The 15,911-nt window shown below is 41.8% G+C and overlaps 1 protein-coding gene across 9 annotated transcripts in view; it reads right to left on the minus strand.

Moving 5' to 3' along the window:
- SAMD12 (sterile alpha motif domain containing 12) overlaps nt 1-15,911 on the minus strand; it is a 385,968-nt gene that overhangs the window by 146,944 nt on the left and 223,113 nt on the right. Inside the window, exon 5 of one of the 9 annotated variants that reach the window (XM_081816433.1) lies at nt 7,006-7,040. The exons of the other annotated variants lie outside the window; for them this stretch is intronic. Coding sequence (XP_081672559.1) covers nt 7,021-7,040 — 20 coding nt within the window. The 3' untranslated portion in view covers nt 7,006-7,020. Of the gene's footprint in view, nt 1-7,005; nt 7,041-15,911 lie in introns of those variants that run through there. 9 annotated transcript variants of the gene reach the window in all.

Consider the following 15,911-nt stretch of genomic DNA (forward strand, 5'->3'; position numbering starts at 1 on the left):
TGTCTCTGGGCAGCATCACCCCCTGCTGCTGGTTGTTGCTGACTGTCTCAAAGCTGGGCCAATCAGGGTTCCTATGGCCAGGGATTATGGGCTTGGGATGAGGAGGGGCAGAAAATAATTGGGAGCAGAAAGATGACAGATTGAGAAAGCACTCGAGGGCATTCTGAGCTCTCTAGCCATAGTCAGTAAACTTGAGAGGGGTAAGAAATCACCCACCATTCTGTGATTTGAGTCACAGAGATATTGTGCTATAAAGGATGAAGCAGAGAAAGAGAGCAGTCTGTTGTCTGGATTCTTGCTGGCTTTCACAGTTCTCCTTCTTCCTGAGCTGTTGCTGCTTCTTTGCTCTGAAGTCCTGTCAAAGACTTCTGTCTGGGTATTATGAATACCCCACCAAACCCCATCGTTTGGCAGAAGCCACCTCCAGATTTCTGTTCCTTGCAACCACAAGAATCTCAACTTAGTCAACACAAAACTATGATTACAATTACGGTTATCAACAATAATCCTTACAAGCATTTAACACCGTGCACATTTACTAACGGCTTATTATTATTAATATCTGCTATAAGCAAGTGCTAGAATAATGCTGTGGAAGCAGCCATCCAAGAACTAGTAAGTGGGTAGCAGCTGGAGGTTAAAAAGCAAGCCATGGAGAGGGAGTGGATTTACAGAAATGATAACCAGTATGAGAAGTCATCAAATCACTGGCGACAATTCTGCTTACAAGAGTCCATCAGGGTTGGATGATTGTAGATCCGTAAGACAGTGGAAGGAAATGTTTTTCTATCAGGAAAGAATGAAACAATGAAACAGATGGATTGCTGTTTTTAAGATGAAAATTACAAGAGCACAAAAAACTAGCTATGCTTAGGTAGTTCCGAAAAAAAGCCTGGCCACCGTCACCATGGTTCCTAAGAAATAATGCTTCCATCTTACAGATGTCAATAAAGCATTACTCAACTGTCAATTCAATAACGCAAGTGCCACCAAAGATTCATATTTAACAAAACCAAATGTAATAGATAATGAGGAAAGGTGGTTGGTGGGGATCTGAATTAACTAACCATGTTTGATTGAAGAAATGAATGAATAGAAAGATCAATAGGAAATCAGGCCATTCTCTAAGACCTAGGAGTTTCTCGGTGGAATATTTTAGAAGAGCATTTTATTGACTCATCCCAGTTTTTAATGCACTAAGAAATGCTCAGGTGCCTGTCATTCCTGCAGAAAGGGGTACACGATGAAGCTTCAGCTAACTGAATGAAGGATAAAAAGGAACTTAGTCACATATCTCTCTCTACTGAGTATAGCCCTCCAGATCTACCCTGCAAATTGATCAAGAACAACAGAAACATTGTTCCAGATCAGAAATAGACAGTAATTATGTTGCTTTATAAAGTCTGGAAAGCCCAGGAGGATACAAAGAAAAAAAAAAAAAAACCAAACCACCATGAAGAGATACCACTGCTAAAATTTGGGTGCATTTCTTTCCAGTTTTCTTTTTTTTCCTCCTGTGAGTGTGAATAATATGCGCTTATATTTTACTGTATAGACACTATTTAAAAATAACATTTGGGGGGCACCTGGCTAGCTCACGCAGTGGAACGTGTGACTTTTCATCTCAGGGTTATGAGTTGGAGCCCCATGGTGGGCGTAGAGATTACTTAAAAAAACAAATGAAATCCAAAAAAAAAAAAAAAATTGGATCTTCCTGTATATGCTCTTTTTATATTCTTTTCACTTAATATCTAGTGAAGATATTCTTTTTTCTTTTTTTTAGTGAAGATTTTCTCTTGCCATTGCATATAATTTCAATGTTGCACGCTTCAATTGTACAATTTTGTCATAATTTAACCAACATATTTGATATTTATATGGTTTCCATTTTACTATTAGCTACTGACTAAATGTTTGTATCTTCCCAAAATTCATATGCTGAAGCCCTAATCCCCAGTGTGATGGTATTGGGGGAGGGGACCTTTGGGAGGTAATTAGGTTCTGAGGGTGGAGCCCTCAGGAATGAGATTAGAGTCCTTATGTGATGAGATGCAAGAGAGCTTGCCTCTCTCTCTCTGTCCACCCTGTGAGGACACAGCATAATCATCTACAAACCAGGAAGAGAGTCCTCACCAGAACGGAATCAAAGCAGGCACTTTGATCTTAGACTTCCCAGTACCCAGAGCTGTGAGAAATAAATCTGTGTTGTTTAAGCCACCCAGTCTGTGGTGTTTTTGTTGTAGCAGCCCAAACCAAGACACTATTCTTTCAACATCAAAAAAGCTGTTCATTCACACTTCCTTCCCCTGCCTTTTCCCCACAATCCATTCTCGCCTTTTCTGTCCATCTCTGCCACGGGAGGCTGACCCCCGAGGATTGTATTACCTGCGATCCCCTGCCCTCTAGTCTCTGGTTGTGTTTAGCTAGTGAGAGGCACCGGTGGGAGGCAGCAGGCAGGAGGTTTGTTCTCCCCTTCCTTCCCTGCTTGGACCGGGTGCTTGTGGCAGTGCCTGCTCCAAGAGCAAACACAGGGCACTTGGAACTTGCCCCTCTAGCTCCTCTCCACAAGGTTCTCTGGTCAGCGGACCCTCTTCCACGGCTCCAGCTCTCTGGCCCCTCCGGCTTCTGCTTTGCTAGTCCCTCGGTGACTCAACCCTTGTAGGTTCCTTCAACCTCTGCTGTATCAATGCTTTCTTGAATTATCTTTAGATCGCTGTCTCACAGGTGTGAAAAGTTTCAACGACCAACTTGTATATTACATGCTATAACTCCGTGGAGATTACTCATTTATAAAAAGTATAACAAAATCAATACTATGTAACCCATTCCAAATAATGGGAGGCTTACCACAGGCAAAAATACTCATACAAACTTATAAAGTAGAGGAATGGTCTAGATTCTAGAAACTTCTTTCCTGACATTTTCAGAAAGTCTTTCTCATATTTCCTTCAATTCCCTTGCCTGTGTAATGTTCGCAAACCACATGCTTTCCCCTTCCTTGCAGCCTTTGCTCATGCTGTTACTCTCGATGGAGCATCCTTCACTTTCCTCCCTACTTATAAGCTCTGCCAGAAGCCCTATTTCCTTCCTGAATTTTTGGAGCCCACAACCATCTCTCCTCAGAATTGCTGGAGCTGGGAGTCACAAATGGCTACTTCAATTTAAGTCAATTAAAATTAAATTGTAAATTCAGTTCCTTGGTCACACTACCCGCATTTCAAGTACTCAACAGCCACATGCGGCTGGTGGCTACTGGACTGAACAGTGTAGATTGAGATCATTTCCATTTCAGAAACGTCTATTCGACAGCATTGTTCTAGGGCACTTAATTATGTAGGATTCCAAAGAGTATTAAATCATAAATCTCTGGTACTGTTATCTAGTCGTAGAGTCAAGAATAATAAGGACTAACAAGGAAGAGTCTGCCTTCTTCATTCTGAGTCCCAGTAGTGCTGGGCACATAACAGATACTTAGTGAAGTTGCTGACTTGGGTAATGACCGTAACTATTTCTCAGTAGAACACTAAAACACAAGGAAGTATATTAATAATTGAAGCAGTGGTATAACAAGGGTATCACTGGACAACTTACAGGTAGTGGTGGTAGGGATTCTTCTAGTCCCATAAAAACACAGGCATCCTAGACAATGTCCTCTATGCATGCACAAAGAACCCATCTAGAATATTAGGGATGATTCTTCAACAAGCTACATAGTCTGATCAAATGAAGTCATCAAAAGGACCCAAATGCACAGCTATAGATAGAAGCTTCTATACCATCCTCTAGGCTTGTTCACAGGCAATGAATAATTGTCTTTAGATATTGGTAACTTTTGACTGTGATTTTGGTTGGCAAACTGGCCTCTGTCAAAGGCAATTTAATGGAAGTGCTAAAGTTATATATCTTACACAATGCCCTCCCTCATTTCTCTGCCTTGAGATGATTGCAGAATTTTAACAAAAATTCAGTGTTTGGCTTATTGGAATAGCCTTATGAAATCCATATTTCAGCCTTACGTTAATCTCTGGCAAGAATGTCCTCTTAGATATGGATCCACTTCCTATCTATCATTTATTGAGATCTGTGCTAATCATCACTTCACAAAAATCTCTTCTAATCCACATAGCAACCCTGAGCTAGGTATCTTTGTTCTGATTTTACAGTGGAGAAAAATTGCTTTTGGAAAGGATAGGTCATTTGCCTAAAGTTGAATAGATAGTGAGGGACAGAGCTGGGGTAACAACTTAGATTTTTCTACAAAGGTCATGCTTTGGGTCACTCTGTCATAGTTACCCTGGACATGGGCAGAGGTGATGCTGCAAATAGGGAGCCTGGCCCAGGGCAGGGCATGGTGACACATCACAACACCATTTTTGTGATTGCTCTCCTTGGGACAGCTTCTTGTCCCTCCCAAGGCCTTTTCTGATGTTCATTTGAACAAACCATCAGAAGACACTCAGGAAGTGCACAAAAGCTGCTGGGTAGCTCAGGGAAGGAAGCAAACACAGGGCACTTGGAACTTGCCCCTCTAGCTCTCCTATTTGACATTAAACAAGACCTGCTGCGAATATAAGTCAGGAAGGCTTAGTGGCCAAGCAACTGCACCAGCCCCACGGCATCTCTGACACGCATTTGGACAATTCCTCAATTAACTGTTTAGGACAGATCCCTCATGAGACCGTCATACTCAGACAGCTAAATGCTTTCGTCAATGATTCAAAGGACTGCAGACATAACCTATCACAGACTGACCTCTTCATTCCTCTGCCTCCCCCTCCCCCTTCCAGGTTCCTCCTGAGCACAGAATGTTCCACCCTGTAGCAGCTCAGACTAGGAATCCTGACTTGCTCTTGGTTCTCCCTCTCCTGGCCACATCTAATCCGTCAGCGCACTCTGTGGCTCCTACCAGCAAACAGATCTGGCCCCGTTTAGCTCAGTGGCCACCACCCTAGTTCTGACCATCACCTGTTCTCAGCTGGATTCTGGCAAAAGTCACTGGTGGGCCTCCCTGGTTCCATCTCTGCCCTTGTCCAATCCATTCTCCAAACAGCAGCCAACATGATCTTTTAAAAAACATAAAGATGATCTCCTCACTTCTCTGCTTAAAATCCTCTAATGGCCTCTCACCGCGCTTCTTGAGACCCTAATTCCAAACGCTTCATGTGAATTTGAGGCTCTATGGATCTGTCCCTTGCTGTATCCAGGCCGCAGGACTCTCTGGAGCTCTGGGGTCCCACCGTAGTCTTTGTTTAGTTCTTGGATAATGCTATACTCTTTTGTGCCTCAGAGCTTAGCGCATACTTTTCCACCTGCCTGCTTGCTCTTCCTCTTCTTTCACCTGGGAACCCTCATTTCTTCTTGTTACCATTAAATGTCACTGTTATCCCACAGTCTAAATTAGAGCATCTCCTTGTATTTTATATTTTTCTTTCACTGCCTTTAACATAATTTTGTGGGACACACACACACACACACACGCATGCACACCCCTCATTTCCTGGGTAGAACTCTAGAAAAGGATGTGCTAACTGAACAATTTAAGTTGGTGTCTAGGACCATGTGCTTTGGAGGACACCGGGGCTCAAATCCTCACTCCATCACTTCTCAGACTGGGTGATCCAGTTCAAAAGTCACTTCAAGTCTCTGTGCATCAGTTTTTTGATCTAATAGGGACATTAACAGCTCTGGTCTCACAGGCTGTTATAAGGATAAAATGGCAGTTCAAACAGAGGGTTTAGGACACTGCTGATATGTAATCAGCATATGCTAAGTGACAGTGATTACTGTTGTTCTTGCTCCCTGGCCTCATGTGGGACCAAGTACCCTGGGTCTCAGAACCGATTCTGATAAGATTTGGGTAAAAGTCTAAATTTTTGGAATAATCATTGGACTGAAGGCTCCTTGAGGGCAGAGGCTGTCTGGAGTCTAGTCTAGTAGCTAGCATATAATAAATGTCCAATAAATGTTTATCCAAATAGTCCATAAGCTGCCCTTCGAGGGTCTGGAAGGCGCTGCCATCCTATCTCTGAAGATACCCATTACCTGGGCAGTGGGGTTTTGGCCACAGTCAACATGCTCAACTTCCCTATCAAGGGACAAAGAAGTCAACTCTTTTTCAACCCGGTCTTTCTAAGCCCAGGGCTTGAATAGGATAGGTTCCCTGGAATCTAAGTAATATTTATTTCAATTATCTTTACTGTCACAGCACTTAGAAGCTACCGGGAGCTATTTTAAGGATAAAGAAACTCAAGTACTGGCATTTCCTAACCCAGTGCCAGGTCAACCCAGGAGACCGAGTCCCAGTACAACTGCTTCTCCCCACAGAAACTGCTAAGCCATTATAATTTTAGCTCTTATTATGACACAGAGGAGAAAATGAAAGGATGACTTATTTAAAGATTAAAATTGTGCCTGTTTTATGGAGTAACTCTTTAAGCTGTTGGAATCTCAACTTCCAAGCCCTTTGAACTCAGTTTTGCCTCCAGATTATTTAAGGCAACAAACATAGACAACCCATCATCACCACAAAACAGATGGAGTTAAAAACCTGCTTGTATCACAAGAGAGACAAGAGCAATGTGTATATGAGGGGCCCGGTTTTTTATACAGTTTATTTCATTTTTTAAAAGATTTATTTATTTATTATTTGAGAGAGAGAGAGACAGAGAGTACGTGAGAGCAGAGGGAGGGGCAGAGGGAGAGAGAGAGAGAATCTCAAGTAGACTCCCCACTGAGTGCGGAGCCCCATGCGGGGCTCAATCTCATGCCCCTGAGATCATGACCTGAGCCGAAACCAAGAGTCGAACACTTAACCACCTGAGCACAGTACCCAGGACCCGGTGTTTGGGCACAGTACCTCAGAGATGCTCTTCATACCCATAGGGATTCTGCCACATGGTGGGTGATTAAGGAGTTGGTATCTGTGGCTGTGCGATCACCAGAAAGTCTAAATCAAAGCCTCCTCGTGCTAGGTGGGCATCGGCGCCCATTTCCACTCTTCCAATAAGGTAGAGAATTGCTTTAACTGCCCTTGTTTTTTCCTGAAAAGAATTCAAGGTAACATTTACACCTTTCAGTATGTGTTCTGGAAAAGTGGGGTAGAAAGCCTGAGCGCCAGTGTGTCAGCCTTCTCGAAGTGGAACACAATTTGCTCGTGCCACAAAGACTTTGGCAGCTAGCCCATTTGTCAGTTTCAAGGATTACGCTGTTTAGCATGGAGTCCCAATACCCAGCCTGGCACACAGTAGGTACTCAAAAGTTATTGAATGGGTGAATACGTATTATTATTCCATTTTAACATGCTATTACAATGTTAGATATGTAGACCACAGTCAATAAGTAATGCTTTAAAAAATAGGAAGGGAAAGATTAGGTAGCATTTAAACCTTGCACCCCCAATTATCATTTTGAAAAGGCAAACAAAGTCACACAGATGGTTCAAGGATGGCCTTTGATACTTTCTTAAAGTCTGAAGGGACTGGGGTGCTGGGTAGTCCTCACTACCCTGCTCTAGCATACACATATCCTCAAATATGTACCCCTACATGCGCCTAGATAATGTCTGCACAAGAAAACAACCATTCGCACATTTGTTAATCACGGCTTTGTTTATACAGTGCTTTTACTTGGAGGAGTAAACATTCGTGAGCCTTTTAAACTGCTGAAAGAGACATTTTTCAGTTCACTGTGTGAACAAATGTGATGAGCCCAAGTCCCTACTAAGAAATTCAAGCCTGGAGAACTGGATAAATAAATATAAATGAATTCATTTGACTGAGTGACATTTTCATTTAATTAAAGCAGAAAATCAGCTCTAAAACAAATGATTATCCCTGACAAAGAAGCAGAAACTGGTCCTTAATTAATAAATTTCGAATAGTTCTTCTGCAGGCTGAGCAGTCTTTAGTGGAGAAGTACACTGGGGAGAAAAAAAGAGGGAAGTAGAGAGAGAGAATCTGGAAGATAAAGCACGTTTAAACTTTTAGAAATAGAAAGGATATAGAGACCATTTATTTATGCTCGAATACATGTCAAATCCTGCTAGACCAAAAGTATTATTATAGTAAAACTCTTTGTATAACAAAACAAATATTCAAGTCTCAGGAGAGGATCAATTTTTTTTTTTTTAAGTAAATACAAATCTAGGTCAATGAAATTTGTTCTGTTACTCTTTCATCTCTTCCTCCTTTCCATGGCATGATCAAATGACAAAAGAAAATTCAAATTTCCTGATACTTGGATAAATATCCACATACATATAGTTTACAGTAAACATGAACCATCACAACCAACCAATGTGATAGAAATGGGATGAACCAAAACATATACTCAAATACTTCTCATATATTTTCAGAATCCCCATATACTACCTTCATCAATGTTCAGTTTAATAGTTTTCAGTGCTAAATACCTGTGTTGTTTCTCTGATATAATGTGGAAAGAGTGAACCTTCAGATATATACGTCAAAGCCACATTACCTCTTACATAGCAGACACTTGAAACCTTTCAGGTCACCGTTAATAATTTTCTGTGCATTCATTTATGTCGAATCAGTTTCAATTAAATAAATTAAAATGGCAACTAGCAAAATTTCATGTCATTGATCGAATGAGATTCAGACTACTCAGGGTATTTGGGGGCATCTCTGCTTCATTATGTCGTCAAGTTGGGAGAGAAATTTCTTAGTGTCTCAATATCTCGGGTATGCAGGAGGGGCTTAGCAAAACCACACACCTACCACTCCTAGCAGCCCAGAATAATGGAAAATGGAGGATGGAGAGTGAAAACCACGTGTGAGAAGCAAGATATTAAAAGAAATCTTTTATGTAAATAGTCTCAAGCGTTAATTTTTTTTTAGAGAGAAAGAGAAAGAACACATGCAAGTGGTGGAAGGGGAGAGTGGTAGAGGAAGAGGAAGAGAGAATCTTAAGCAGGCTCCACGTCCAGCAGGGACCCTGATGTAGGGCTCCATCTCACAACCCTGAGATCATGACCTGAGCCGAAATCAAGAGTTGGACTTTTGGGGCACCTGGGTGGCTCAGAAGTTAAGCATCTGCCTTCAGCTCAGGTCATGATCCCAGGGTCCTGGGATCGAACCCCGTATTGGGCTCCCTGCTCCGCGGGAAGCCTGCTTCTCCCTCTCCCACTCCCCCTGCTTGTGTTCCCTCTCTCTCCGTGTCTCTCTCTGTCAAATAAATAAGTAAATAAATAAAATCTTAAAAAAAAAAAAAGAGTTGGACTTTCAACTGACTGAGCTACCCAGGCAGCCCTTCAAGCATTAATTTTTTTTAAATTTAATTTAATTTTATGTTAGTCACCATACAATATTGTAAGCATTAATTTTTTAAAACTACATTGGTGTCTTATCATTTACCTCAACATGGATGGAACTGGAGGGTATAATGCTGAATGAAACAAGTCAATCAGAGAAAGACAATTATATGGTTTCACTCATGTGAGGAATATAAGGAACAGTACAGAGGATCATAGGGGAAGGGAGGGAAAATGGAATGGGAAGAAATCAGAGAGGGAGACAAACCATAAGAAACTCTTAATTCTAGGAAACAAACTGAGGGGAGAGGGGGGCTGGGGTAATTGGGGGGATGGGCATTAAGGAGGGCACGTGATGTGATGGGCATTGGGTGTGATATGCAACTGATGAATCACTGAACTCTACCTCTGAAACTAATGATGTACTATATGTTGGCTAATTGAATTAAACAAAGTACATTAGCGTCAGAGTTTTTTATATAAAAGAAGAAAATGTATCTTTGAAAGAAGAGAGACTTAACAGCAGGCAAGTAGGTCACCAGGAAAGAGCACTGGTTTTGGAGATAACTAGTTACTTGCCCACCATGATAGTTTTATGTATCAACTTGACCAGTCCACGGGGTACCCATATATTTGGTCAAACATTATTTTGAGTGTGTCTGTGATGGTGTTTTTGGATGAGATTAACATTTGAGTGGGTAGGCAGAGTAAAAGCAGATTCTTCTCTCCAATATGGGTGGGCCTTATACAATCAGTTGAAGGCCTGAAAAGAACAAAAAGGCTGACCCTCCTTCAAATTAAAGGGGATCCTTTCTGCCTGTTTCGAGCGAAGGCATTGGTTTTTCCCTGCCTTAGGACTTGAACTGAAACACTGGCTCTTCTTGGGTTTTTGGACTGCTGGTTTTCAAACTAGACCGCCACTGGTTCCCCTGTGTCTTCAGCTCGCTGACAACAGATCCTGGGACTTCTCAGTCTCCATAATTGTGAAAGCCAATTCCTCACAGTAAGTCTCTCTCTCTCTCATATATATATTATAATTAAACATTAAGTACCTATCCCCTAATGGTTTTGTGTCTCTGGAGAACCCTGACTAATAGTCCCACTTTTCTGCTATGACCCTGAATGAGCAGTTCAGCTCTCTGGGCCAAGTTTCTTCATCTATAGAATGGGGCTCATGTTATCCATCTTGCAAAATTATTGTGGGGGCTAAATATAGAATTCAAAATGCCAAATGTGCAAATAGGTGCACAATCAATCTTAGCTCCAGACTTCCCTTTCGTAATAAATTGAAGATTTGGTAACTTGTGCCTTTGTATGAAAATAAATGCAGCATCTAATGCTGATGTTAAGATATTAATGATTTTGAAACAGCTGCCGAACTTTATAAAACCTTGATGGTTTCAAATATGAATCCTAAACTGCTCCTTGTAGAGCTGAAGCAACCACTTCCCTTTCTCTTCTTCCCCCTTCTATCTTTAGAGGAGGTTTTACCATGACAGCCTCGCCTTTCCCCTGCCTGGCACAGGAAATGGTGGAGTCTTGGTGCGAAGTACCTTCTTTATTATCCTAGGGGACTGCCCAAGAGAACCTATTTCATTCTGCCTGGGGAAACTGGGGAGATAGGATTTCAGTGGCAGTCACCTGGGAACTACGGGGCGGGGAGGGGGTGGGCCTCTTTCTTGGACCTGAGGGCATCACCTGCAAGGTAAGGTGAGAGTATAGGACGGGCTCCACTCCAATTTGGTCTTTAATATGAGATATTCTCATTCACCCCAAGTGAGCCCTACTCAGGCTGTGAAGGGGCAGAGTGCCTGGTACACTGTGCATGTGGGGTCTGTAGAGTGTTGGGCAGTACCACTCACACTTTCATCTGTATAAGCATCATGTCGGGGTGAAACTGTGGAAAATACAAATGCCTGGGCTGGAAAGCCTAATTCCACAGGTCCAGGAATCTAGAGCTGTGAAGAAGCATGAAGAAAATTCTGGGGCCGAGGGGCGCCTGGGTGGCTCAGATGGTTAAGCGTCTGCCTTCGGCTCAGGTCATGATCTCAGGGTCCTGGGATCGAGCCCCGCATCGGGCTCCCTGCTCAGCGGGAGGCCTGCTTCTCTCTCTCGCTCTACTACTCCTCCCTGCTTGTACTCTCTCACTCTCTCTGTCGAATAAATAAATAAAATCTTTAAAAAAAAAAAAAAAGAAAATTCTGGGGCCGAGAGCATGGATCTGGGGGAGGAGAATGTGGTACAGAGATGTGAAAGATGATCCTTTACAATCCTCTTCTTCACTGTTGCTCACTCTTTCATCATGGGTTGCCTCATTGCCTCGTCTCTTGAGTTGACTTCTCTCCACTCTCACTGGCCACCACCCTCCTTTAGGCTGTCCTCATCTCCTGCACAGATTAATGCAAGAGATTCCTCACTGGAGCCTGGCCTCTTGTCTTGTCCTTCTTCAGTGTATCTGCTCTTCTTTTGTTATACAAAGCTGATCAGGAGGGTCTCTGGTTCAAACCCTTTAGTGGTCCCCCACTGTCTCTAAATTCCTTAGGAGAGCAAACACAGAAGGTTTCACTTCACACTCCCTTACCCTTTCCCATCTTACTTCCCACCACTGTCTCCCCTCCTGCTCCCTCTCTCCACCTTCTAACCAAATGAGCATTCCTCTGGCCTTCCACGTGTTCCCGGGATGCACCAAGCTCCTTCTTCAATGTTGGCCACAGAACAGGCTGTTCTCTCCAACTGGGACATTTTCTTTCCATAGCACCTAAGCCCCACCTACTCCTCTGCTACAGCTCCTGAGGGAGATTTTCCTGATCACTCAGAGTCAGGGAAGTCCTGTTGCTTACTCACTCCCAAAGCATCATTAACATCTCCTTTCAGATCATTCACTGCGTTACAAAGATTATTTGTGTGGAAGTGTCTTCCCCATGGTAATGTGAAATCCGTGTATTTGAGGACCATGTCTCTCTTACTGAATTTCACCAACACCCAGTAAAGGTCAGGCACTCAGTAAATACAGATTTCTTAGTAAATAAAAGTTTTACAGCATGGTATATTTCTCTGAGGCTCTGATCATCTTGGCAATTTTATATTTGCTTGATGACTAAATCAAAAATTAACATACCTTAACTAAATATCTGGCTCAGTTTAGAGGTTACTGCCTCTTGGAACCTTTCCTGACATATTCTTTCTGGTTTAGATGCACTTCCTACATGATCCTTGAATTCTATGATTACCTCTGTTATGTATCTTTCACTTGACTTCGACATCAAGGATTATTATGTTCATCCCTGTATTCCTGACACACAGCATCGAGTGCTGGGTACATGACAGGATCTCAGTAAATGTTTTCTGGATGAATTACTGAATGAGCAGCTGTGTAATTGCTACTATATAAAGCGATTAAAAAAGGGATACTATAACAAAAGTGTTATTTCAGAGAAGGAGAGTTTTGTCTCCTGGCTGGGGCACAAGGTTGGAGCAATCACAGTGTAGACTACGTATGTGATGCCTTCTGGAATTGGCAGGTAGACACATGGATGCAACGAGAATCTTGAATATCTACCCTTTGTGAAATTTTACTCCAGGCATTGAGAATTGGTTGCCCCAGAGAAAAAGGCCACAGAGAAAGTAGGCAATATATAATATTAGGGACTGAAATTCTAAAGTATACAGATAGTATATTTCTCTGTTTCTTCTTAGAAAAGCCAAAGCAGCTCAGTGCATCCCTGAAAATGGCTTTCATTTTCTCTCATCAGGTCCACATGCCATTGCCCTATTACAACTGCTTTTCTAAATGAGGCCCATGAGAGATTCGAACCAAAATTGCAGGGTCTAGCCTTACCCTGAAGAAAGGAACCCAGTGTCAGTTGTGGAAAACAAATGTCAGTACAATATCAGTCATTCAAGGTCCTTCAAATCCACAGTCAAACCACAAGGTAAAATAAGAATGTAATCACATGGCCATCTTGAATTGTCCAAACAAAAGATATCAAATACATTTTTAATTCCACCTAGAACACTGAAATGCAAAGAGGTCAACAGTAAAGAATTCTGAGGTTGGTGATTTCTGCAGAGACAGACACAAAACATTTGGCATCCTTAACAGTTACTTTTCAGCATGGAAAAATGCCATAAAAACACGGAGTTTTGCAGAAGTAAGGACAAGGTTAACTCCTGAAAGAACATGTCCAAATTAAAAGAATGATGTGTGGTTACTTCTCCCTTATGCTGGTTAGAGGGACCATCGGGGCAGTTGGAATAGATATTTTTCTACCATGAAGAATGCAGCAGATAAGAAGGGTCCATTTGAAGCCTCACTGCAAATACCTTCTTGAATGACCCAGCCATAATGGACTCCCATAATGAAAATGAAATTGGAGTGGGTCTAACTAGGGTGCACATGGCACAATGTGAACCCCTACCGACATACTGATGTGTGAGCTCGATAATGCCCCCCAGAAGTCTATGTTTAGGCCTTTAAATATAAAACTATACCAAAGAGAATTTCTCGGAAGGCTCAAATACTTGATAAAATTAGAACTATTCCTGGCCACACCATTTGTATAACAGAGTATGGAGATTATGAAACATGTTGGGGAAAAGCTCAAGAAGGTAACAGATTGAGGAAATGCTATCTTGGACGCAACTTAGAGGTGACATGTGGTTGGCAGCTCCTAATCAAATAACACTGGATGAGAAAGTGGTAATCCAAGTCCCCAATTACAGAAGAATCATCTCCACAAACTCCTATAAGATTCCTGATCCTCATCTACCATGAGCCAGTAGGCAATTCACGGGGTCTTAGGAGAAAAGGCTCAGTTTATAGTTGTTGATAGTATCTCTCAGATAGTTTAAAATTGAAAATAGTAGGAAAAACAACTCAATGAAGGAGTGGCTTATATATTTAAGAGCGCTTGTGAAAGGTGTATTTGTTTAAGAGCCATCACCATCACCTTTACTAGTCAAAATAATACAAAAAGATCACAACAGAATAAAAGAGATTCTGCACAGTTTTGCTCATGGATGATGCAAAATGGCACTGTTGCTACTCTTTTTTTTATTATGAATCCATAAAAATTGATATTGAATTTATTGCTTTGAGAAGATTGAGAATAGTTAGTCAATAAGAGAAAAGGAGAACAATTAATTTTAAATCAGTAAAAATAAATGGAAGATCCACTCTCTGCTAAGTACTATGCTAGGAGGTAGGAAAGCAAAGGAAAATCAGAAGACAATGAGGTTGTCCGTATTCCACAGGGGAGATGGACAGACCTCTTGCCTCCACGCCTTTGTACAGGCGCTTCCTTCTGCCTCATGCCAGCCCTTAGCCATCTGTCAAAATTTATATCATTCAAGATCTAGTTCATGTATTACACCTTTGGCAAATCTTCCTTTATCCCACCTATTCCCAGGTGAGGCTAAGTTCCAGTTCTTTGGCATTACTATACATCTATGTATTTCTGTAAGGGCATACACATTCTATCCTCATTGCTAGATTGAGTGTTCCTTTCTATCCCTAACACCACAGACCCTGGTGCCCAGTGGATGGAAGAATAAATGGATACTAAATAGATATTATGTAATGAATACATTATTAGTGTGAACAACATGCTTACCAATGAAGAAGAGAGAATGATTGGTTCTGCCTGAGAGATGAGGTAAGGCTTCTCAGAAGAGGTGATACCTCATCAAGACTAGGTCCTCTCATGAGTTTTATTATACCATATTCATAACAACTCCGTGAAATAGGTCTTATTCCCATTTTTACAACTGAGGAATCTTAATCTCTGACAAGTAACTTGCCCAAAGTTAATACATCTGTGAAATGCCCAGAATGGCTTTCTTTGGAATGGTAAAAAGTTTGGATTTTATTCTGTAGGCAGCTGGGAGCCATCAAATGTTTTAAGGAGGGATATAATGTCATCAGAAATATATTTAAATTAAGTCTGGCAATAGAAGTAGGAAGTTAATTAAAGGTGGATGAATGGGACAGGGTAGAGACTAGAGATCAAACAACTAGTACGTCATTCTTACGGCCTGGGAAGGAGCTTAAGAGGAATGGTTTAACACAGTGGCTAGCATGGTCATGAGGCAGGAAAAGACTGGAAACCCATTTTACAAGCAGAATTCAGAAGATATGTTCACTGATTACATATGGGTGGTAAGGGAGAAGGAGTAATCATAGGTCAGATGAGCCTTCTACATTAGGTGATGGAATGAGTAATGGCACTAACCTTGAGAAGAAACAAAGGGGGAAGAATAGGCTGGGGAGATGGTGAAAAAGACAATGGGGTTGATTTAGAACATTTTTAATTTGAGATATCAGTAGAATATTCAGAGTTCATGCCCTTTAGGGAGATTAAAGTAAAGATCTGAAGCTTCATAGTAGTCTAAGATGTATTTGGGAGTCACTATGAAGGAGGGGATGGTTAAAACAATGGCAGTGGATGAGATTCTCCAGAGAGCATTCACAATGAGAAGAGCTAAGAGGACCCATTCCCCAGGTGGCATCGACATTCAGAAAGTGATAGAAGAAGGGGGCTTGCTGTCAACTAGAGAAGGAGCCATTGGAAAAAGAGGAGGAGAACCAAGAGGGTCATCATCACGCTCATGCAAACAGATGAGCACCAGGGAGGTAAAGCTC

The sequence above is a fragment of the Leptonychotes weddellii genome, chromosome 4, assembly GCF_054177405.1.
Source record: "Leptonychotes weddellii isolate Sample4059 chromosome 4, ASM5417740v2, whole genome shotgun sequence".
In the NCBI taxonomy this organism is placed as follows: domain Eukaryota; kingdom Metazoa; phylum Chordata; class Mammalia; order Carnivora; family Phocidae; genus Leptonychotes; species Leptonychotes weddellii.